The 25,421-nt window shown below is 42.5% G+C and overlaps 1 protein-coding gene across 4 annotated transcripts in view; it reads right to left on the bottom strand.

The window, feature by feature from the left end:
• Positions 1–261: 261 nt before the first annotated feature.
• LOC149119182 (ubiquitin-like modifier-activating enzyme 1) overlaps positions 262–25,421 on the bottom strand; it is a 37,336-nt gene continuing 12,176 nt past the window's right edge. For 2 of the 4 annotated variants that reach the window (XM_089325137.1, XM_089325139.1), the window contains 18 exons: positions 11,620–11,717; positions 11,393–11,539; positions 11,094–11,270; positions 10,901–11,005; positions 10,390–10,470; positions 9,896–10,051; positions 7,294–7,459; positions 6,977–7,173; positions 5,457–5,521; positions 5,052–5,247; positions 4,361–4,435; positions 4,062–4,251; positions 2,085–2,173; positions 1,774–1,866; positions 1,457–1,648; positions 859–960; positions 652–752; positions 262–482 (listed from right to left, as the gene is read on the bottom strand). In XM_089325137.1, the coding sequence (XP_089181263.1) occupies positions 347–482; positions 652–752; positions 859–960; positions 1,457–1,648; positions 1,774–1,866; positions 2,085–2,173; positions 4,062–4,251; positions 4,361–4,435; positions 5,052–5,247; positions 5,457–5,521; positions 6,977–7,173; positions 7,294–7,459; positions 9,896–10,051; positions 10,390–10,470; positions 10,901–11,005; positions 11,094–11,270; positions 11,393–11,539; positions 11,620–11,717 (2,366 nt within the window). In that variant the 3' untranslated portion in view covers positions 262–346. The remainder of the gene's footprint in view (positions 483–651; positions 753–858; positions 961–1,456; positions 1,649–1,773; positions 1,867–2,084; positions 2,174–4,061; positions 4,252–4,360; positions 4,436–5,051; positions 5,248–5,456; positions 5,522–6,976; positions 7,174–7,293; positions 7,460–9,895; positions 10,052–10,389; positions 10,471–10,900; positions 11,006–11,093; positions 11,271–11,392; positions 11,540–11,619; positions 11,718–25,421) is intronic. The other 2 variants (XM_089325140.1, XM_089325138.1) reach the window with 2 other exon arrangements.

Below are 25,421 nucleotides of genomic sequence, written 5' to 3'. Positions count from 1 at the left end.
TAGAATCAACAGGGAAGAGGGATTAGATCCTCAGATTTAACCCTGTTAATGGCTTTGCTGGTGTCACCATTTATTTTAGCAGATATGCCAAAATAAAGTTAACATACCGCACACTTCAATCAGCTGTACTTAGTCTGTCCTGTATCTTTGAATTTTCAGAAATTTCCATGTTGTGAGGGTGGAGCTGGACTCTGGATTATTACTTTAACATATGGAAATATGGAGAGAACAAGCATTGGCCCTTACCAAAACAAAGACATATCACATCTGGATCACTTTTTTATTATGAATGCCAATTTCAAACAGTAGAAAGCAGCAAAGAAAAAAAAGGTTCTTTGATCAAAGCTCAAGGAATGATGTAGCGTACATAAGGGACCTCAACGTCCTCGCCACTCTCACTGTTGCAACACAGTTCAAGCACCAGAGCCCGCACATGGTGGCCCAGTTTTCTCTTCGACACACAGCTCACAATTTCTGTCATTCTGAGACAAAAACAAAACAAAACAAAAACAGAAGGTTAAGGAGGTGAAACAGAAGAGAAGCACATATCGTAGGCAAAGACAAGATGAGAGTCAACTATTGCTTGATACAGCTGGAAATTTAAGACCCCACTGAGCAGGACACCTCCACCCTCCCTAGCTACCAACTCACGGCTGATCTAGCCGTTCCTTCAGCTTGGAGGCAGGCATAAAGAATGAGTAGAGCATGGACACACCCTGGGACAGCATGGTTATTTCCAGTTTGTGCTCTGTCTACAGAGGATGAGAAGGAGGAAGGGGAACGACCATCTGTAAGATTCTGAATTTATACAACTACCAACCCCGTGGGTAGGGGAAATGAAGAAGAAAAGCATCTTACCTTGAAGTATTCTAGGAACTGCCTGAGGGTCATCTCCTCACCATTAGGCTGTAATCCATGTACATCAAAGCGATCCCACAAAGTCCATTCTTGGTTATAATACTTGGAAACAAAGAACAGGGGGAAGGATAGTTGTTATTCCAGATGGTCTGGCCACTATCAGCCAACTTGACATGTTAGGTCAGAGCCACTGAAGTTCTTTATTCCAAGTAGTCTGATAGCCACATCTCAATTTAAGTAACTGTAATTCTTATAATGACCAAATAGTCACATATGACTGAGACCTTGTTACCTCTTCCACTCATTTTCCATCTCGTTTACTTTCCTCCTTTTAATTTCTTACAAGTACCTTGGCAATCTGTTGTTTTTTTTTTTTTCAAAATGTGTGTCGTGCTCCTACCTTGTACACTGAATGAATAAACCAGGGAACACAAAAAGCAGATACCTAGTAACAGAAACTTACATGTGCCATAAGGAATACGGATGACTGCACACACATACACACACACACATACACACTCACACACACATTTTTCACTCATATACATAGTTGGGGTAACATGACATCTCCATACAGGCAGGCCATTACCCTTCTCACCTGGTGATGTGGTGGGGCAACGGGCTCAGAGAAGCTGAAGAATGGCAGAGCCAAGTTCATGAAGCTGTTCTTATAGGACGCAAGCTGTTGGTGTCCCTGCACTACCTTGTACAGCTCCAGACACACAAGGCCAACTACAGCTGATGTGGTTGTCGCAATGGCTGGGATGATCTTTCCTGCAATAAGCTTGCTCTGTGAATCAAGTGTGCCATAGATGTTATTTTTAGAGAAGGCTGAAATCTACACAAGAAGCTAAGTTCAAATTCTAGACTTAAGTAAGCTTGCAAGGGGTGGAAGATTGATCAGACCGCCATTACCTTATGACGGTCTGCAGGGGATATATCATAGTTCTCTGCTCTGAGGTTGGATGCAGCAACAATGAAATCCATATGAAAGTTGCTATCATCATCCTGTTGTGAATGAGGAGGAGGGGGGAGAGGGGAAAGAATAAGCATGAAAAGGATTCTTGGCTACATGGGAGAAGTACATTTCCCACTCCAACTACCTGCTAACCTCCACACCACAAAGGATGACTGGGCCCTGTTGTAGATCCATAATGCTGACAAAGCCTGAGAGCTGAGCCACTGTCAACCTATTTCCCTACCCAGATCAGGGCCCCACCAACAACCTTCTCAAAATTGATGGGATACATCTTGAATCCGCAGAGTTTGTCTGGACTGGGAAGCACGGCCTTGAGCTCCTCTAGATGGCTGTCATCTGCACGAAAAGAGGAGACATGCTTAGTCCCTCTGATCCTAACCGTTTCTGAGGTAAAATCAGTAGCCCAGGGTACACAAAGTGTTCATGCATATGATGGACACTTTGGGAAATAGTGAAACAAGAAAAATAGGAGGGAATATTCCCCCAGAGAAAGAGGTACAAAGATGTAGGAAGCATGATAGGAAAATTATCCAGCATAGCCAAGAGGCAGAAGCAACCCAAATTTCTGTCAACAAAATGAAATAATCCATGTAACAGACTCAGTCTTAAAGAGGAAGGAAATTTTGACACATACTTTTAACACACATTAACCTCCTAGGTGTTTTGTCTGTCCATGCATTACTGAAGACATCACAGCCATAAAATAAATAAGACACAAAAGAAAAATAGTATGATTCTACTTTTTATATTCCTAGAATAATAACTTGTGGAAACAGAAAACAGGTATGCTGCCTGAGACAGTGAGGAAGGGGAAAATGAGGAGAAACTGTAACAGGACTTGAATTTTTAGTTAACATTAAAAAGTCTTAGAAAGTGGTTGTACAACAAGAACACATTTAGCATCACTGAACACTCATCATAAACAGGTAATAGTCTCATCAGACTTTGACCATATTAAAAAAAGAGGGAGTGGATAGGATCTTCACAGAAGACAGAAAAGATAAACCATGGATATCGAGGTCTTAAGGAAGAATAACACACACAGATGAGGAGATACAGGGGAGGAAACACGAGACTGGAGTTAAAAAAGAAAATGAGTAAGGGAAGGAAGGAAAACTTCCAGACAGTAACAAAGAAGGGAACTATCAAGTCGGATTAATATCAAGAAATTTGAAGGGCAAGATTCAGTGGAAGAATACTAATAGAGATAGGTAACGTACATAAGGCGAGTCAAAAACAAATACATGGAAGGCAGACATGCATGAGAGATACAGATAAATACGTGCACAGAGGAACATAAAGAGGTGGCAATTATAAAGGAAAATAGGGCAGCTGATCTTAAGTCGTGAGATATGTAAAATGGAAGAAACACATTCAGGGTAAGATACTACAGAGAGGGGCCGGCGCCGTGGCTCAATAGGCTAATCCTCCGCCTGCGGCGCCGGCACCCCAGGTTCTAGTCCTGGTCGGGGTGCCGGATTCTGTCCCGGTTGCCCCTCTTCCAGGCCAGCTCTCTGCTGTGGCCCAGGAGTGCAGTGGAGGATGGCCCAAGTGCTTGGGCCCTGCACCCGCATGGGAGACCAGGAGAAGCACCTGGCTGCTGCCTTCGGATCAGCGTGATGTGCTGGCCGCAGCGGCCATTGGAGGGTGAACCAACGGCAAAGGAAGACCTTTCTCTCTGTCTCTCTCTCTCTCTCTCACTGTCCACTCTGCCTATCAAAAATTAAAAAAAAAAAAAAAGATACTACAGAGAGGAAGACACACAGCATGAGCCACACTGTAGACAGATGGAGATGGGAACTTGAGAATGAGGTGAGAAGACATATGGAGGACAACGTGATAAGGAGGAAAACAGAGAACAAAAAGTTTGGGGTAAATATTTACATGGGGATACAAGAGAAATTGAAGAGATAAAGCAGGTAAGGTATCAAGAAAAGATAACACTGGTTCAGATCATATAGAGAAGCAAAGAACAAAGGCAAACAAAAACCAGAAAAGGGATGATGAACAGCTATTTCTGACATCTATTGTGGTAGGAAGAAAAGAAATGAGACCTCCAACCAGTCATCCTTATTTCACACAGAATAAAAGTAACACCCAAAAAGATGATATGTTAGTAAACCCTATGCCTATAGTCACAGAGAAGGGCCAAGTGGTAAGGCTAGTGAGGAGACATGGGTGGAGAAAGTAGAGTGCAACTCCTGGCCAGCTGGCCAAAACTCACCAAGAGAGACACTGGCACTCTGCAGCTCCTGGTCAGAAACATGAATCCTGACACCAGACTTGGGGATGAATTCAGGTACCTGTAGAGACTGCAGGAGTGTGGCCACAGCAGGTCGGTCTTGAGAGCCCATCAGCCCATACATCTGGGCAAACAGGTTAGCAGCAGCCATCACATAGTCCAGATGTAGGGTCTATGAGAAGGCAAACACACAAAGTCAGTTCTCAGTGGGGAAATCTGCCTGTTTCCTATCTATGCAACTTCCCCTTGACCCAAAGAGATCCCAGGAAGTTGAGACTTACATTGTTGACATCAAATGTAAGTGGATGTGGACAGCGTTTGGGTCCAGACCAGAATGGGGCTCCTGAGCTTGTCAGCTAGGAGAGGAAAGATTTTGGAGGAGTAGAACCTGAGTGTAGAAGACCAGCTGGCAATGCTACCACCTTACTTTGTTCCTGTGAGTCTAGACACTATTCTGGGAAACTTTTTATCAGAATAACAAAAAAATCATAAACTTGTCAATCTGGCAGGCACTATACAAACTAAAGCTTAACATTTATATGTTAACCCTGAAAAAACCCCCATTATATGAGTTATTATTTCTTCTTTACAGATAAAGTTACTGAAATACAAAGAGGAAAATAAATGGCTTGCTCTAATGTCAAGTCCATTGGGTTTCAAACCAACAATGGCTGTTAAACTTGAAACTATGTTAACTATAAAACTTTAGAACTATAAAGCTTTCCCTGATAGTATCTACAATGTGAGATCAGAAACAATACTCCACACCATCAGCCAGGGAAACAGAAATGAAAAACCCCTTTCCTGGTGGAAAAGGAATGAGGCAGAACACGTTTGCAGAACTGCAGCTTGTTTTTCTGAGATACCAATCCTTGGGTTGCCTGTGACTGCTGGATTATCAAAAACCTAGGAGAATTCTCTTGTTTCCCAGAAATGTACTCTGCCCAAAGGTCCAGGAAAGTGCAATAATACCTGGTTGGGAGGGAAGTTGTGGAGTAGCTGCCGGATGTTGTTAGAATACTGGGTGTGCCAGTGGTAGCAAGCCCAAGTCACACAGTCAGCCCATGTATGTGGTCGCTGCAGTACCAGGCTACGCTGTAAGGCCTCCAGCACCTCCACTGGTTGGGTGCCTCCCAGCTGCAAAGTCCGTTCCACAAACTTTGGGTCTCTATAGGGAAGAAGCAAACAGCAAAATTATTCAACAGACCCAGAAGCAGGCTTCTTGAAAATCCCACACTCTCCATGCAAAGCCAGACGTGATTCCCAAAAGGTGTCAAGAGGCTCAAACATAATAAGGTACAGATGTGAGGGAAGCAGACACAAGGTTTTTAGGCTGCTGGGCAGGGGCAAGCATCACAGTTCATTTAGGTTACACACGTGAGATACTGGTTGACATTTTCTGCAGGGTGCTTGAAGAGGCCTTCAAATTCATCCCGGGCCCACTGCAGACAAAGCAAACATTACACAGGGACAATGAATAACACAGAGGTTTCTAAATGTATTCGAAAGATTAATCAATGAATCAAGCAAGTTGAAAGAAGCACTTTTGCTCTGTGAGTGCGCAACAGTGAAGTTTCTTAAATGTGGCTCCCCAAATTTACCAACTTCACACCGCTACTTTTTCAATGGCTTATCTATATAGTGGTAATGCAGGTGCTTAGGCATTAAAAGTTACTTGTCACGTCTGTGTACATTACTAGAATACGGGTGTTTTTCCTCAAAAAAAAAAAAAAAGGAAAATTCACAGCTAAATATAACAACAACAATCCTCATACAGACCCTGGGACTGGCAAAAAACAAAGCACTTCTGCATATGTACTGCCATTTTATACTTTAAATACGAAATATTTATATAAGACCAGTAAGTACAATCACTTGCAAAGTCATCTGGATCTCTAGCGCCGGAGATTCACTGGAGACTGTAGCTCTTTCCTACTGCCTACTTCATCATTCTAGATAGTAATTTCTATGCTCCATGGACTTGCTACAAAGAAACAACCAAATACATATATATCTAAAGCTTATTCAAAATAGCAAATGCATGTTAAATGTTATAGAAAGGATGAGATACTAATTGTCATGGAAGTTTTATGGATAAGGAATCCGAGGCATGTGGAAGTTTCACAGAAGTCTGAGGTCATATAATGAAAATGTTTTAAAACCTTTCTCATAGATTTCCCTGCATGTTGGACACAAAAGAAAACGTGACCTACTAGAGATTATATAAACATATAAATACACATGAGAGCCAAAAACTGACAGTCATGAGTACATAAATAAGTATATCCACTCATGCTGAAAGTGCTAAGTTGGGAAGGCAACTTTTTTTTTCCACAAATAATTCCTCCTAAACAAAGTCTCAAATATTACAGTAAGAAACACTCTAAACACACAATGGTGTGGTTCTTGGGTTGCAGATTAGCATTAGATTATGTGTATCAGTTACTCAGGTGTATTTATTTTCTTCAACTAAATATGCCCTGTTCTATATGTATGGCCATTATGTCAATAGAAACTATTCTGATAAACTAACTGTTGAAACATTTTGAGCAGCAGTTATAGAAATATAAACATATACTTTAACACAAATTTTTCTGTAATAACTTTGTTAACTTTGAAATAACAAAGTTAACAATGAAGTCAATTTTGCTCAGAAACACATTAGTGTTTACACATTCTCACTTTTCAGACGTTTACTGAAACTGTAGTCTTTAACAGAAGATTTTTTAAAGTTAAAAAAAGTTTTAAAAATGAAGTTATTGGTACACATGAAAACTGATTAGCAGAAAGATTTGCTGCACTGAGCCTTACAGTTCTGGAATGTCAAGGGCTTCAAAATCCAGAGGCTATGTCTGAACCTGTCTCTTTTACCTCCCAAAGTCCCCAAGGCTAGTCACCTGCAGAGTGTGTTCAATGGCATTGGGGAAGTTCTTCAGTGTGCAGATGGGGATGGACTTCTCAGGTGGGTCCTGGCTAGAGCTGTAAGATTCCGTCAGGAAGGGAATAACCACTTGCACACTGCCCTTGGTGCCCAGTGTCCCTGACTCCAACAATGGTTTACGGTAGTACACGCAGCGGCGGTCCATGTACAGGCCTTCATGGAGGTAAAGAGGATGTTTCATGAGAACTGGGAGAGGAGTATTAGGACAGGTACACCCCACCCTAATATGCACAATGATGGCTGTGCCCTATCCTCATGTGCCTAGAAACTCACGGGCATCTACATTGTCCAGGGCATTGGCTACACCATCCAGGTTTTCATAGAAGTCGTCGTTGTAGATACACTCAGTGTCAGGGCCTACACGATTCTGGTGGCTTATTACTCTGACGTATGGATTTATCTGACGCACAGATGCCGCAGCTACATCAGACTTTAACTTCTGAATGGGAATGGAGGGAGAAAGCTGTTTGTCATACATTCACACACAACCTTTTAAACAGCTAACCTAACAACTGAGTAAGTGAAGAAAAGCCTTGACTCCAAATTCAAGAACATCACCTGATGTTCTGTGACAATGCCACATGTGACAAATGTGAAATGAGACCAAGAGGGCCCAAAATATATGCCACAAATAGGAAAAAAATTCCTTAGTTTTACATTATTTTACCAACTAATTCCACTTTTTTTTTTCATTTAATGAGACCCAGAATAGAGATGACATCACCTAAATAAAAACAAAGACACACAGGATCTTTTCAAAGCCAAAGCCAAAACCAAGACCTTTTCTTATTTAAAACCCAACACTGGATGATGCAACACTGTGGTGAAGTGTTTTAAAACTGTGGCCTGCAGTGCCAGCATCCCAAATGGGTGCTGGTTCAAGTCCTGGCTGCTCCATTTCCTATACAGCTCTCTGCCATGGCACAGGAAAGCAGGAGAAGGATGACTCAAGTCTCTTGGCCCCTGCAGACCCGGAAGTAGCTCCTGGCCCCTGGGTTCAGATCAGCTCAGCACTGGCCACTGCAGCCATTTGTGGAGTGAACCAGTGGATGAAGGACCCTCTTCTCTCAAACTCTTTCAAATAAACAAAACTAAATCTTTAAAAAAAAAACCCTCCACTGGTAATACATTTTTCCTTAGAGAAAAATGAGCTGTCTCTATCATTGCACACCATAAAGTACAGTTTTGCTCAGGTTTTTACCTTTATCTGTTGGCACACTATTATGCTAGACATTCTAATCTACATCCTTCGAGTATCTGAAAAAAATTTCACTTTTTTTAAAGATTTTTTTATTTATTTGAAAGTCAAGAGTTACACAGAGAGATGAGAAGGAGAGGGAGAGGGAGAGGGAGAGGGAGAGGGAGAGGGAGAGGGGGAGGGGGAGGGGGAGAGGGAGAGGGAGAGGGAGAGGGAGAGAGAGAGAGAGAGAGAGAGAGAGAGAGAGAGAGAGAGAGAGGTGTCTTCCATCCGCTGGTTCACTCCCCAATTGGCCGCAAGGACTGGAGCTGTGCTGATCCAAAGCCAGGAACCAGGAGCTTCCTCCAGGCCTCCCATGGTGGGTGCAGGGGCCCAAGGACTTGGGCCATCTTCTATTGCTTTCCCAGGCCACAGCAGAGAGCTGGATCGGAAGTGGAACAGAGCCGGGTCTTGAACTGGCAACCATATGGGATGCTGGCACTTCAGGCCAGGGTGTTAACACACTGTACCACAGCGCCAGCCCCAAAAATGTCATCTTTCTCATGAAAGATACCTTTGTTTACACTGTAAACCTTCCAAAGACACCTTTGTTTCTTACCACGTCCATACCCTACCTTTTCACGTGTTAATGATATTCTCTGTGACTGTATTTGTTTTTTTAAGTTATCAAACCAAGAAACTTTTTCTATACATTTTCATATCACATATTTAACTAGAAAGTAGAAAAAAATTAGACCATTTTAAAATCCTTAATAAATCCTACACATAATCTGAATCATCATAAAAATATTTTCCAATGCAAACTTCAGTAACAGGAGCTAAACTCCATTTACCTTTTGGTCAAATATCTTTATGTACTTCTTAATGACAGCTAGATTCTCATTTCTAATGCATTCAACCTGGTATTTTGTTTGAAGGAAAAGGCAGCACAGAAAAATAGTTTGACAGCCTATCAGCATAACTTGCAGGAGTTTAAAACTATATAGCAAACTTAACAAGTCAAAGTGTTTATAAGTTTGGTTTTAAGTAAATCTGGAATCCATATTCAATCAACTTCCATTTTGAATGGATATTTACAACTAGTACATATTCTGTCTCACGATACAGTGGTCATTTGGAAAAGTGTTTCATTGAATTAAAGGAGGATTTCCTGTAGAAGATTAGAAAGTTCCATTCTTTGATAAAATAAGAGTAAAAAAGTCAAATAATGGTCTTAGTGTTCTTAAAATGACTATTATAATCTTGTGGATTCCAAGAGTATTTTACTATTAATTTTCCTATTAGAAAAGGGCAGGAACTTCTTTTTAACATATATTTCAATGTCTAGAACCTACTATGTGGACTGTAAAGTTATAAGACTCTGAGCAGGCAGTAAAATTACTGACTTTCACAACGGCCTTCCATAACCCCAATTTACAGTACCGTATTCAAAATGGCCCAAAACCAACAACGCAGGAGTGGAGAAATTATGAAAACCTATCAATGAAATGACCTAAGTGCTTGATAAATGTTTGCTGAGGTGAAGACTGACCAGCAGACAATTAAATTTGGACACAGGTATGAGGGTATGAGACACACAGAGAGAGGTGTTCTAAGCCACTAGGATGAGAAGAGAGAGAGAGAGAGAGAGAGAGAGAGAGAGATATGACAGAAACTCATAAACCCCATTCAACTCACTGTGACATCCCAGGGCCGGAAGAGAAACTGTCGGTTCAGATTGGACTTTTCAATGGTATCCATGTCTGTCACTGTAATATTCCCACCCTCCCCACAGCCTAGTCCAATCATGGCAAAGTTCTTGAGCAACTCACAGCCAATGGCACCTGCACCCACCTGGAAGATGGGAAAGAGAGTCTGGTCAAGGTGACTGCAGATAGCAGGAAGCCATTTACCGCTCTGTACTTCCCGTAGAGGTACAAAGATGAAAGAAAGTCATCTATGCCACATATTTAAACCCCCAAATCACAAAAATCTATCATCATCTTAAAAATGGAAGCACTTGAGACCCAAAACAAAGAATATATCATGTTTTCCTTCAATTCACAGAAAGTGAAAAAGTGAATGTGATCAAGCCACAAAAGATCAGAAAGACCCAACTTCTAGAGACAAAAGAAAATCTAAGAGGGGTCAGAAGCTAGTAAGGAAGGTGAAGGTAGTGGGTGTCTACTCACCAGAAAGTACTTCTGCTTGCCTAGTTTCTCTTGTAGGTCTGAGCCAAATACTGCCACCTGCCCATCATAACGGTTCTGATGCTATCAAAAAAGGAAGGAAGGCAGGAAGGCAGGAAGGCAGGAAGGCAGGAAGGCAGGAAGGCAGGAAGGCAGGAAGGCAGGCAGGCAGGCAGGCAGGAAGGCAGGCAGGCAGGAAGGAAGACAGAAGGCAGGAAGGAAGGCAGGAAGGCGGGAAGGAAGGCAGGAAGGCGGGAAGGCGGGAAGGAGGGAAGGAGGGAAGGAGGGAGGGAGGGAGGGAGGGAAGGAGGGAGGGAGGGAGGGAGGGAGAGAGGGAGGGAGGGAGGGAGGGAAAGAAAAGAGAAAAGAAAAGAAAAGAAAAGAAAAGAAAAGAAAAGAAAAGAAAAGAAAAGAAAAGAAAAGAAAAGAAAAGAAAAAAGAAAAGAACAGGAAGGTTAAGGAAGAGTGGCTTTAGAGATGCTCACAATGAAGTCGTCACAGAGGACCCACATACCGGGAGACATTTGTCTTCCATGAAGGCTTCTTTGTTTTCAGGAAGGCATTCTAAAGCATCAAAGTACAACCACTGCATGATAGGCATAAACTTGCCAGAGCAGGCCTGGGGAGAAAAGGTTGTCAGTAGTTGAGGCTTGACAAGTGACAAGTAGAGGACACTTCTGGCCATGCCCTTAACCATCCATGCTGACCTTCATGACCTCCTGGGCGGCCAGGCCCCCAATGAAGGCATTTATAGGTGCCAGATTCCCAGCAGCTACATATGCCAACTTGCGAATGAGGTCTTCATCCAGGATGCCCTGCTGTCCTGGGGGCAAGGCTTCAGAATTCACAGTCTGTGCTAAGATCACCAGTTCTGCTGCATCTTCCTGACGAGTCAAAAAAGAACATTTCAGACCACCATAGGAGGATAAGGAGGAAGGAAATTGTAGGCAAATGGAAAAATGACCGCTTTGGTCCAATCCACTGGTTATCTCCCCATCTCATTTACCTCATTATGTGGTCGAGGAGATCGATTGTATTGAGAACAAAACCGATGCAGGGCCTGGAAGCCAATGTGCAGCTGAGCAGGGTGAGAATACTTGGCAAAGTCCATTATCACAAAATCTGGCTCTGCCAATGACGCTACTAAGGATTTCTGTGGAAAGTGGGACATCAGGATCAGAGGCCGGAAAAAACTAGAAAACGCCCAGAAACCTACCATCAACTCATACTCACAAAACTAATCTTCTTAGGTACTTTGACCTGACTGACAATGCCTCCACGAATATACTCAGAGAAGCTGGAGGTATCACATATGCTGAAGGTGTAAGGCCCTAAGGGAAACAAAAAAAGGTGGAGGGGAATATGTTAAGTCATGTAACAACTCTCCCATCTTGCCATCTAGCACCATTAAATTTATTTATTTTTTTTTAACTTTTATTTAATGAATGTAAATTTCCAAAGTACGACTGATGGATTACAATGGCTTCCCCCCCATACCGTCCCTCCCACCCACAACCCTCCCCTTTCCCACTCCCTCTCCCCTTCCATTCACATCAAGATTCATTTTCGATTATCTTAATATACAGAAGATCAGCTTAGTATACATTAAGTAAGGATTTCAACGGTTTGCTCCCACACACAAACATAGAGTGAAAAATAATAGATGATTTTTTTAAATGATGATGAAATCAGATCAGACCTATTGTCATGTTTAATCCCAGTGAGAGTCAAGCTGGGAATTGATAATTTCTTTTTTCTTTTCTTTTTTTTTTTACAGAAGATCAGTTTAGTATGCATTAAGTAAAAATTTCAGCAGTTTGCACGCCCATAGAAACACAAAGTGAAATATATTGTTTGAGTACTCATTATAGCATTAAATCTCAATGTACAGCACATTAAGGACAGAGATCCTACATGAGGAGTAAGTGCACAGTGACTCCTGTTGTTGACTTTACCAACTGACACTCCTGTCTATGGCATCAGTAATCTCCCTATGCACCAGTCATGAGTTTCCAAGGCTATGGAAGCCCTCTGAGTTCTCCGACTCTGATCTTGTTTAGACAAGGTCATAGTCAAAGTGGAGGTTCTCTCCTCCCTTCAGAGAAAGGTACCTCCTTCTTTGATGACCTGTTCTTTCCACTGGGATCTCACTCACAGAGATCTTTTGCCAGAGTGTCTTGGCTTTCCATGCCTGAAATACTCTCATGGGCTTTTCAGCCAGATCCGAAAGCCTTTAGGGCTGATTCTGAGGCCAGAGTGCTGTTTAGGACATCTGCCATTCTATGAGTCTGCTGAGTATCTCACTTCCCATGTTGGATCACTCTCCCCTTTATTTATTCTATCGGTTAGTATTAGCAGGTACTAGACTTGTTTATGTGCTCCCTTTGACTCTTAGTCCTTTCATTATGATCAATTGTGAACTCAAATTGATCACTTGGACCAGTGAGATGGCATTGGTACATGCCACCTTGATGGGATTGAATTGCAATCCCCTGGTATGTTTCTAACTCTACCATTTGGGGCAAGTCAGCTTGAGCATGTCCCAAATTATACATCTCTTCCCTCTCGTATTCCCACTCTCATGTTTAACAGGGATCACATTTCAGTTAATTTTCAACACTTAAGAATAACTGTGTGATAATTACAGAATTAAACCAGTCATATTAAGTAGAACAGACCAAAAAAATACTAAGAGGATAATGTATTAAGTTGTTCATTAACAGTCAGGGCTATGCTGATCAAGTCACCGTTTCTCATAGTGTCCATTTCACTTCAGGAGGTTTCCTTTTTGGTGTTCAGTCAGTTGTCACCGATCAGGGAGAACATATGGTATTTGTCCCTTTGGGACTGGCTTACTTCACTCAGCATGATGTGTTCCAGATTCCTCCATTTTGTTGCAAATGACTGGATTTCGTTGTTTCTTACTGCAGTATAGTATTCTAAAGAGTACATATCCCATAATTTCTTTATCCAGTCTACCGTTGATGGGCATTTAGGTTGGTTCCAGGTCCTGGCTATTGTGAATTGTAGCACCATTCAATTTAAAATTAAAAACCAAAATACTTGTAGCGCAGACACTGTAAGCCTCTATTCTTACATTCAGGTATCTAAAACTGTTCCTCTCCTGCCCCAGGTTTAGCTCAACCCCCTCAATGACTCTACTTCTAAATACGATTCTAAAAAAAGCCATGTTTATAGCTCTTCCTTTTCAATTAAAAATTGTGAATACCTTCTATCCTTTTTGTCTACTTGAGTGTAGGAGACTGCAAGCACTCAGATACAAAGAATGAAATCTGTCTTTGATCTCCAGGGGTCTGCTCAGGCTCCTGAGACTCAGAACGTATGAAAGAGATGTCTCTCTCTCCTTCTCCAAACTCTAAGAAAGTGTCATCAACTCTCCACCTGAAACTAGGTAATCTGTATACCTTTAACCCAGATCCTTGGGAGAGTCACAACAATTAGGAGAGACCTCTCCTTCACACAACTCAAATCTTGAGGACGTGTCTCGACCATGTCTCACACATGTCTCTGACTTTGGGGCTCAACTCAGAATTTTGCCTCTAGTCCAGTCCTCAGACAACTAAAAGGTTTCAGTTCTGATTAATTTAACTTTCTATAATAATTAACGAAGAAACCACGGAAATCAGTTTTTAACCATGAGAAAAGGCAGTACAAAAAAATGATTCCTGTTAAAATAACAAATGCAATTAGCTGCCTGATTATTCCAGCTTGTTGCCAAAGCACAAGAAGTAGGAAGGATCACAGAAACCAGCAAACACCCTCATTTGACAATGAGTTCAGAATTCAGAGACAAGAACATATTGACTTCACAGGACACAGTTCTTGAGGACAGGGAAGCAAATTAAAGAACACCAGCCTTAGAAATATACTGCAGACCTGAGTATAAAGCATAAAAAATTAACAAACAAAAAAACTATCAAAGGCCAGGAAAACAACTATAAAAACACTAAGATCTCTTTGTAACTGAAGAATGGTTCTAGGAACTCGATGGATACAAAACTCCCACAGATGTTCAAGTTCTTCATACAAAATGCTGATCATACTTGCACACAAACTCTAACTCACATTAGGACATTAGGACTGCAATATCTAATGCAACACAAGTAGATAGTTACATGTGTTCCTGTATATGCTCAATATACATGCAATTTTTATCATTCACATATTTTTGATCTCTAATCGTTCAATCATGGATGCAGAGGGACAGGACCTTAAAACAGGGGGCAAGCATTTGAAATGGTGGTTGGCCGGCACCGCGGCTCCCTAGGCTAATCCTCTGGAGGCCTTGCGGCGCCGGCACACCGGGTTCTAGTCCCGGTCGGGGCGCCGGATTCTGTCCCGGTTGCCCCTCTTCCAGGCCAGCTCTCTGCTGTGGCCAGGGAGTGCAGTGGAGGATGGCCCAAGTGCTCGGGCCCTGCACCCCATGGGAGACCAGGAAAAGCACCTGGCTCCTGCCATCGGATCAGCACGGTGTGCCGGCCGCAGTGCGCCGTCCGCGGTGGCTATTGGAGGGTGAACCAATGGCAAAGGAAGACCTTTCTCTCTCTCTCTCTCTCTCTCTCACTGTCCACTCCGCCTGTCAAAAAAATAAAAATAAAAATAAATAAAAATGAAATGGTGGTTAAGACTGTGCTTCATTAGCCAGCACCTCAAGTTGGCATGCCTACTATGAATTCCAGCTATTACAGTTCTACTCCAGCTTCCTGTTATTGCGCACCGCAGGAGGCAGCAGAAGTGGCTCAAGTCCTCAGGTTCTTGATACATATGAGGGAGTTCCAGACTGAGTTCTAGGATCCTAGCATTAGCCTGGCCCAGGACAGCGGCTGCAGCTGTTTATGGAGTGAAACAGCAGATGAAGTTTGTGTCTGTGGAGGTGGAGGCAAGACGGTGGTATAGCAGTGGGATGTTCCAAGTTGCACAGGGAAAAATGGATAATTAACAAGAAGGAGGAATACAAGCAAGCACAGCAATAATAAAAAGTTTACGCAGAGTGGCTCAGGAGTTCACCAGAGTGTGCACAGGCCCACGTTGCAAAGACAGACAGGTGCCCAAAGTGCAGAAAGGGAACAGTGAGGAGACAGCCACCACTCCCTCAGTGACTCAGGTGAGAGGTTGTGAGCCCACAGAGATGCATACACAGATGAGTGTGGAAATTTGGTGAACAGTAATCGGTGCTCTAAGTGGGAAGAAGGAGAAATTCTGGGGGACGGGCAGAAAGGGTGAACATGCCACGATTCCTCGGTGTCTTACCCCGCCCCCTAACTGGAACTGCAGCTGGCAGGGATAGGCCACATTGGTTGCTTACATTTTCCAGTGTAGGCAGCGGGCTGCACTTTTGCCTCCTGTGCCATGAACCCAAAAATTGTGGGGGCCACCTCATAACACACCCCACCAGAGAACAACAATCACAACAATTCAGAGTGACTTCTCTCCCATCACGCAAGTTACACAGCAAAAAATAAATCTGAAAAACAAACACAAGCTCTTTTTAGTGAACAAAGGAGCAGGGAGACCAGCCCTAGTAGGTGGGGCTTAGTACATCAAAGCCTGGCTACTCTCCTCTTTAAGCTGCCAGAAATAAACAGAGCTCCAGGAGGTGGAGCTGCTTGCTTACACTGGCAACCAGCACAGACACATAGCAGCTCACAGCAGAGGAAAAACAATCTAAAAATTAAATCAATCAGAACACAAACAAATGCCAAAGAACAAAGGAAAAATTCTGAATAAGAGTAAGAAAGAACCAATGAACTTGCCAATGGAGCAATCTAAGTCTTCACAAATAGACAGAAGAAAAAGAAATTGAAGTCATGCTAGGAAAAGAGTTCAGAAAATTGATAAGATTACTTAAGAGCAATCAAAAACAAATTCAAGATCTGAATGAGAAGCACTCCCAAGGAACTGAGATTCTAAAGAGAAGCCAAAATGAAATACTGGAAATGAAAGCTTCAAATTGACCAAATAAAAAATGTCGTGGAATCTCTCAGAAATCAAACATATGAAATAGAAGAGTGAATATGAGAACTGGAAGACAAACTTCTGCAATTAATGCAGTAATACTAAATTAACACAGTAATACTAAACATAAGAAGAACAATTAGAAAATTAAAAATCACAGTTTTAGATTTACAAGACTATATCAAGCAATGTAATGTACAGATAATGAGAGCCCTGGAATGTGTGGAAAGAGAGAATGGATTAAAGGCCTTCTTAATGAAATCCTATCTGGCTGGCACCATGGCTCACTTGACTAATCCTCCACCTGCAGTGCTGGCACCCTGGGTTCTAGTCCCAGTCGGGACGCCGGATTCTGTCCCGGTTCCTCCTCTTCCAGTCCAGCTCTCTGTTGTGGCCCAGGAAGGCAGTGCAAGGATGGCCCAGGTCCTTGGGCCCTGCACCCGCATGGGAGACCAGGAGGAAGCACCTGGCTCCTGGCTTCAGATCGGCGCAGCACGCCAGCCATAGCGGCCATTTGGGGGGTGAACCAATGGAAAAGGAAGACCTTTCTCTCTGTCTCTCTCTCTCACTGTCTAAATCTGCCTGTCAAAAAATAAAGAAATACTATTAGCAAACTCCCACAACATCCAAGTACAAGAAATACATAGAACCCCCAACAGACATGACCAGAAAAAGTATTCACCACGACACACTGTAGCAACACTCAGCTCAGTGAAAGAACAGATCTTTTCTTTTTTTTTGACAGGCAGAGTGGACAGTGAGAGAGAGACAGAGAGAAAGGTCTTCCTTTTGCCGTTGGTTCACCCTCCAATGGCCGCTGCGGCCGGTGCATCACGCTGATCCAAAGCCAGGAGCCAGGTGCTTCTCCTGGTCTCCCATGCGGGTGCAGGGCCCAAGGACTTGGGCCATCCTCCACTGCACTCCCGGGCCACAGCAGAGAGCTGGCCTGGAAGAGGGGCAACCAGGACAGAATCCGGCACCCCGACCGGGACTAGAACCCGGGGTGCCGGTGCCGCAAGGCGGAGGATTAGCCTAGGGAGCCGCGGTGCCAGCCAAGAACAGATCTTAAAATGTGCCATAGAGAAACTGATAGATGACACTCTGAGGAATCCAATCAGACTCACCCCCGACTTCTCATCACAAACCTTACAGGCAAGGAGAAGTGGCATGATATATTCCAAGTTTTAAAAGAAAAATACTTCCACCTGAGAATACCGTACCTTGCAAAGCCACCATTTACAGATGAAGGGGAAGTAAAGATTTTCACAACAAACAGAAACTGAAAGAATTTTTATGTTCATGTGCAGCCCTTACAACACTGGCTCAAGTATGTGCTGCACAGAAACACAAAAAAAGGAACTTCACTACAAAGAAGATGAATGTGGAAAACGACCTAGCTAGAATACAAAGAAAAACCAAAATACATAAACAGCTCTACTTAAGGAAAGGTGACAGGAAAAAAGACAGTATTTAACAATAGTCACACTGAATGTAAATGGTATCAACTCTACAGTCAAAAGACACAGACTAGCTGAATGGATTAAAAAGAAAACCCATCTACAGAGAGCGGCAAGATGGCGGAATAGGAAGGGAGCACACTGACAGTCTGGGAAGAGACAGTTTAATAAAAGTGGAGATACTGCAGGTTCAAGGAAGAGTAGGGGAAGAAACAGCAGAGGAAACTCTTCCGGAACTAGTGATTCACGTGGACCTGCGTGGAGGGTGTGGGAGCCCACGGCTCGGGACACCAGCGGCAGAATCAACACACCAGCGCTGGAACACGAGGTGAGCTGAATCTCAATAGCCCGAGACACCTGTGGGAGAGCAGAAGGAGGAGACTAGAGGGAACGAGGCTTGAAACCCCGTGGGAGAAAGTTCACTAGGCAAACTAAACTAAGCAGAAAAACCTAACTCTGGGAGTGGGGTGGGGGGGTGAAATAACAGGAAATTGGGACCTAGTGAATGTGTGGTGCTGATGAACTGAGACTGTGAAACAAGAGATGGTGGGTGAGAGAACTCATGGAATTCACGTGAGTACTCTCCAGAGACACAACAATTTGGTAACCTTGGCAACCCAGTGGGAGACTGCAAGAGAATTTGAGCCCACACTGAGTGCAGAACAGATTCCCTGTGTGGTCCTTGGGAAACAGCTTCCGATCTATGGCTCCTGTGGGTACATCATTCGCCTGCTAACTACCTTCAATTCCACTCAGCTGTGCAGAATTACTTCCCTTCTGAATCCAAAAAAAAAAAAAGAAAGAAAAGAAAGAGAGATTTACCATGCCTAACCTGGGAGTGTCACCTTTGGCACACCCTTAACCCTGAGGAACAAACAGAGCTCTCAGGCCACACCCAGCTCAAGCCTCTAAGGCTCCATCAAAAGCAGACAGTCCACTTAATACAGTCATAGTATAACAAGAAAAAAACACCACAGCAAGGGAAGAAGAATCCAAAGAGCATCCACAATGCCAAGCAACAAATGCAGAAACTGAGGAAACAAGAACAAGGAAGACATTATGGCACCCCCAAAATGAACAAGACACCCCAATTCAAGATTATGAAGATGATGAGATAGAAGAAATGCAAGATACGGATTTCAAAACATTTATGATAAGAACAATAAGAAGTTTTCAAAAACAACTTCTCGACCTACAGAAATCCTTACTGGACAGGATAGAAAATCTCCTTCGAGAAAATGAAATCTTAAGGAGGAATCAAAATGAAACGAAGCAACTAGTAGAACATGAAATGCTGATAGTGAAGAGAAATCATAATGAAATGAAGAACTCAATAGATCAAACGACAAACACATTAGAGAGCCTTAAAAACAGAGTCAGTGAAACAGAAGAGAGAATATCGGATTTAGAAGACAGAGCACAGGAAAGCATACAGTCAAACCAAAGAAAAGAAAAAATATTGTTGGGAATCTACAGGATACTATTAAAAAAACCAACATTTGGGTTCTAGGAGTTCCTGAAGGCATGGAGAGAGAGAAAGGATTAGAAGGCCTTTTTAGTGAGATACTTGCAGAGAACTTCCCAGGTTTGGAGAAGGTCAGAGACATCTGAGTACAGGAAGCTCACAGAACCCCCAATAAACATGACCAAAAAGAGATCCTCACCATGACACATTGTAATTAAACTCACCACAGTGAAACATAAAGAAATATTCTAAAATGTGCAAGAGAGAAAAAAAAGAATCATCAGAAATTACTACAAGGACTTGTATGCCAGCAAACACGGAAACCTATCAGAAATAGATAGATTCCTGGACACATGCAACCTACCTACATTGAACCATGAGGACATCGAAAACCTAAACAGACCTGTAACAGAGAAAGAAATTGAAACAGTAATAAAGGCCCTCCCAACAAAGCAAAGCCCAGGACCAGATGGATTCACTGCTGAATTCTACCAGACATTTAAAGAAGAACTAACTCCAATTCTTCTCGAACTATTCAGAACACTCGAAAAAGAGGGAATCCTCCCAAATTCTTTCTATGAAGCCAGCAACACCTTAATCCGTAAGCCGGACAAAGATGCAGCATTGAAAGAGAATTACAGACCAATATCCCTGATGAACATAGACGCAAAAATCCTCAATAAAATTCTGGCCAATAGAATGCAACAACACATCAGATAGATCATCCACCCAGACCAAGTGGGATTTATCCCTGGTATGCAGGGATGGTTCAATGTTCGCAAAAACAATCAATGCGATATACCACATTAACAGACTGCAGAAGAAAAACCATATGATTATCTCTAATGACGCAGAGAAAGCATCTGATAAAATACAACGTCCATTCATGATGAAAACTCTAAGCAAATTGGGCATAAAAGGAACATACATCAATACAATCATAGCAATTTATGAAAAACCCACGGCCAGCATCCTATTGAATGGGGAAAAGTTGGAAGCATTTCCACTGAGATCTGGTACCACACAGCGATGCCCACTCTCACCACTGCTATTCAATATAGTTCTGAAAGTTTTAGCCAGAGCCATTAGGTAAGAAAAAGAAATTAAAGGGATACAAATCGGGAAGGAAGAAGTCAAACTATCCCTCTTTGCAGATGATATGATTCTTTATTTAGGGGATCTCTACTAAGAGACTATTGGAACTCATAGAAGAGTTTGGCAGAATAGCAGGATATAAAGTCAATGCACAAAAATCAACAGCCTTTGTATACACAGGCAATGCCACGGCTGAGAAAGAACTGCTAAGATCAATCCCATTCACAATAGCCACAAAAACAATCAAATACCTTGGAATAAGCTTAACCAAGGACGTTAAAGATCTCTACGATGAGAATTACAAAACCTTAAAGAAAGAAATAGAAGAGGATACCAAGAAATGGAAAAATCTTCCATGCTCATGGATTGGAAGAGTCAACATCATCAAAATGTCCCTTCTCCCAAAAGCAATTTATAGATTCAATGCAGTACCAATCAAGATACCAAAGACCTTCTTCTCGGATCTGGAAAAAATGAAGCTGAAATTCATATGGAGACAGTGGAGACCTCGATTAGCTAAAGCAATCTTGTACAACAAAAACAAAGCCAGAGGCATCACAATACCAGACTTCAGGACATACTACAGGGCAGTTGTAATCAAAACAGCATGGTACTGGTTACAACAGCATGGTACTGGTTCAGAAACAGATGGGTAGACCAATGGAACAGAATAGAAACACCAGAAATCAACCCAAACAACTACAGCCAACTTATAGTTGATCAAGGATCTAAAACCAATCCCTGTAGTAAGGACAGTCTATTCAATAAATGATGCTGGGACAACTGGATTTCCACGTGCAGAAGCATGAAGCAAGACCCCTACCTTTCACCTTACAGAAAAATCCACTCAGCATGGATTAAAGACCTAAATCCACGACCCGACACCATCAAATTATTAGAGAACATCGGAGAAACCCTGCAAGATATAGGTACCGGCAAAGGCTTCTTAGAAAAGACCCCGGATGCACGTGCAGTCAAAACCAAAGAATGGGAAAAAATACTTGCAAGCTATGCAACAGATAAAGGATTAGTAACCAGAATCTACAAAGAAATCCAGAAACTCCACAACATCAAAACAAACAACCCACTTAAGAGATGGGCCAAGGACCTAAACACACATTTTTCAAAAGAGGAAATCCAAGTGGCCAACAGGCACATGAAGAAATGTTCAGGATCACTAGCACTCAGGGAAATGCAAATCAGAACCACAATGAGGCTTCACCTCACCCCGGTTAGAATGGCTCACATTCAGAAATCTACCAGCAATAGATGCTGGAGAGGATGTGGGGAAAAGGGACACCTACCCACTGTTGGTGGGAATGCAAACTGGTTAAGCCTCTATGGAAGTCAGTCTGGAGATTCCTCAGAAACCTGAATATAACCCTACCATACAACCCAGCTATCACACTCCTTGGAATTTACCCAAAGGAAATGAAATTGGCAAACTAAAAAGCTGTCTGCAACTTAATGTTTATTGCAGCTCAATTCACAACAGCTAAGATCTAGAATCAACCCAAATGCCCATCAACAGTAGACTGGATAAAGAAATTATGGGACATGTACTCTATAGAATACTATACAGCAGTCAAAACCAATGAAACCCAGTCATTTGCAACAAAATGGAGGAATCTGGAAAACATCATGCTGAGTGAAATAAGCCAGTCCCAAAGGGACAAATATCATATGTTCTCCCTGATCGGCGACAACTGAGCACCAAAAGGGAAACCTGCTGAAGTGAAATGGACACTGTGAGAAACGGTGACTTGAACAGCCCTTGCCCTGACTGTTGATGTACAATGTAATACTTTATCCCTTTTAGTATTTTTTTTTGTTCTAGTACTATTGGTTGAACTCTGTAATTAACACACAATTATTCTTAGGTGTTTAAATTTAACTGAAAAGTGATCCCTGTTAAATATAACAGTGGGAATAAGAGAGGGAGGAGATGTACAATGCGGGACATGCTTAAGCTGACTTGCCCCAAATGGTGGAGTTAGAAATGTGCCAGGGGATTCCAATTCAATCCCATGAAGGTTGCACGTACCAATGCCATCTCACTAGTCCAAGTAATCAATTTCAGTTCACAATTGATCACACTGATAAGTCTAAGAGTCAAAGGGATCACACAAACAAGGCTAGTGTCTGCTAATACTAACTGATAGAATAAAAAAGGGAGAGAACGATCCAACATGGGAAGTGGGATACCCAGCTGACTCATAGAATGGCAGATGTCCTAAATAGCACTCTGGCCTCAGAATCAATCCTTAAGGTAGTCGGATCTTGCTGAAGAGCCCATGAGAATATTTTAGGTATGGAAAGCCAAACACTCTGGCAAAAAAAAAAAAAAAAAACAAGAAAGAGAGACCTAAATGAAAGATCTCTGCGAGTGAGATCCCAGTGGAAAGAACAGGTCTTCAAAGAAGGAGGTACCTTTCTCGAAGGGAGGAGAAAACTTCCACTTTGACTATGACCCTATCTGAATAAGATCGAAGTCGGCGAACTCAAAGGGCTTCCATAGCCTTGGCAACTCATGACTAGAGCCTAGGGTGATTACTGACGCCATAAACAAGAGTGTCAAATTGTTAAGTCAACAACAGGTGTCACTGTGTACTTACTCCTCATGTGGGATCTCTTTCCTTAATGTGTGTCCAATGTGAAGTAATGTTATAACTAGTACTCAAACAGTATTTTACACTTTCTGTTTCTGTGTGGGCGCAAACTGATGAACTCTTTACTTAACATATACTAAATCAATCTTCTGTATATAAAGAGAATTGAAAATGAATCTTGATATGAACGAAATGGGAGAGGGAGCGGGAGATGGGAGGGTTGTGAGTGGGAGGGAAGTTATGGGGCGGGGGAAGCCATTGTAATCCATAAGCTGTACTCTGGAAATTTATATTGACTAAATAAAGATAAAAAGAAAATGAAAGGCAACCCATCTATCTGTTTTCTTCAGCAATCACACCTCACCAGCAAAGATGCTTGTAGACTGAAAGGGAAAAAAGGTATTCCAAGCTAACAGAAACGAAAAAAGTGGCCATCCTAATATCAGACAAAATAGACTTTAGCACACCAACTATTAAAAAGAGACAAAGAATGACACTACATAATGATTAAAGGATCAATCCAACACAAAGACATTACTATTATAAATCTGTATGCATCTAATTACTGGGCGCCTGGCTATTTGAAAGAATTATTATGGGATCTAAAAGAAGATACAGACTCAAATATCATAGAAATAGGGGACTTCAATACCCCACCTTCAGCAAGGGACAGATCAAACAGACAGAAAATCAACAGGATGGCCGGCGCTGCGGCTCACTAAGGCTAATCCTATGCCTGAGGCGCCAACATCCCGGGTTCTAGTCCCGGTTGGGGCACCGGATTCTGTCCCAGCTGCTCCTCTTCCAGTCCAGCTCTCTGCTGTGGCCTGGGAAGGCAGCAGAAGGTGTCCCAAGTTTTTGGGCCCTGCACCCGCATGGGGGACCAGGAGGAAGCACCTGCCTTCTGGCTTCGGATCGGCGCAGCGTGCCGGCCGTAGAGGCCATTTTGGGGGGTGAACCAATGGAAGGAAGACCTTTCTTTCTGTCTCTCTCTCACTGTCTAACTCTGCCTGTCAAAAAAGGAAAGGAGAGGGGAGGGGAGGGGAGGGGAGGGAAGGAAATCAACAGGGCAACAAACAGAGCTATTTGATACTACAGATCAAACAGACCTAGCAGATATTTACAGAGCCTTCCACCCCACAGCTACAGAGTACACATATTTCTCCCCTGTGCATGCAACTTTCTCTAGGATTGACCATATGCTAGGTCATAAAGCGAGTCTCAGCTAATTCAAAAAAGTTTAAATCGCACCATGTATCTTCTCAGACCACAATGCAATGAAGCTGGAAATCAACAACTTGGGAATCTCTAAAGCATATACAAACACGTGGAGACTGAACAAGATGCTCCTGAACAAACAGTGGGTCGTAGAAGAAATCAAAAGAGAAATCAAAAAATTTCAGGAAGCAAGAAGACAATACAACCTATCTATATTTGTGGGATACAGCAAACGGTAAGAGAAACGTTTATAGCAATAGGTGTCTACTTTAAGAAACTGGAAAGTCACAAAATAAATGAACTCTCTAAGTACCTCAAGGATCTAGAAAAACTACAGCAAACCAAATGCAAAGCTAGTAGGTGAAAAGAAACTATAAAATTAAAGAAGAAATCAACAAAATTGAAACAAAAAATAAGCAAAATGAAGATTTGGTTTTTTGGAAAAATAAACAAAATTGACACAACATAGGCCCAACTAACTGAAAAAGGTGATAAGACTCAAATCGATAAAATTAGAGATGGTAATGGAAATTTAACAACAGACACACCATAAATAAAACCTAAACAGACCCATAACCAGACAGAAATTGAATCAGTAATAAACGCCCTCCCAACAAAGAAGAGCCCAGGGCCAGATAGCTTCATTGCTGAATTCTACCATAAATTTAAAGAAGAACTAAACCCAGTTCTTCTCAAATTATTCAAAACAATTTAAGGGGAAGGAATCCACCCAATAAGCCAATATCACCTTAATTCCTAAACCTAGAAAAGATGCAACAGAGAAAGAAAACTATAGACCAAGCTCCCTGATGAATACAGAAGAAAAAATACTCAATAAAATCCTGGTCAAGGCTGGTGCCGCGGCTCACTAGGCTAGTCCTCCGCCTTGCGGCGCCAGCACACCGGGTTCTAGTCCCAGTCGGGGCGCCGGTTCTGTCCCAGTTGCCGCTCTTCCAGGCCAGCTCTCTGCTGTGGCCAGGGAGTGCAGTGGAGGATGGCCCAAGTGCTTGGGCCCTGCACCCCATGGGAGACCAGGAGAAGCACCTGGCTCCTGGCTTCAGATCAGCGCGGCGCGCCGGCCACAGCACGCCGGCCGCGGCGGCCATTGGAGGGTGAACCAACGGCAAAGGAAGACCTTTCTCTCTGTCTCTCTCTCTCACTGTCCACTCTGCCTGTCCAAAAAAAAAAAAATACTGGTCAAATGAATCCAACTAC

This window comes from Oryctolagus cuniculus, chromosome Y (genome assembly GCF_051225735.1).
Source record: "Oryctolagus cuniculus isolate XC-2025 breed Fujian yellow rabbit chromosome Y, ASM5122573v1, whole genome shotgun sequence".
NCBI lineage: Eukaryota > Metazoa > Chordata > Mammalia > Lagomorpha > Leporidae > Oryctolagus > Oryctolagus cuniculus.
The sequence above is the reverse complement of the archived record's forward strand: the minus strand, read 5'-3'. Positions and strand labels throughout refer to the sequence as shown.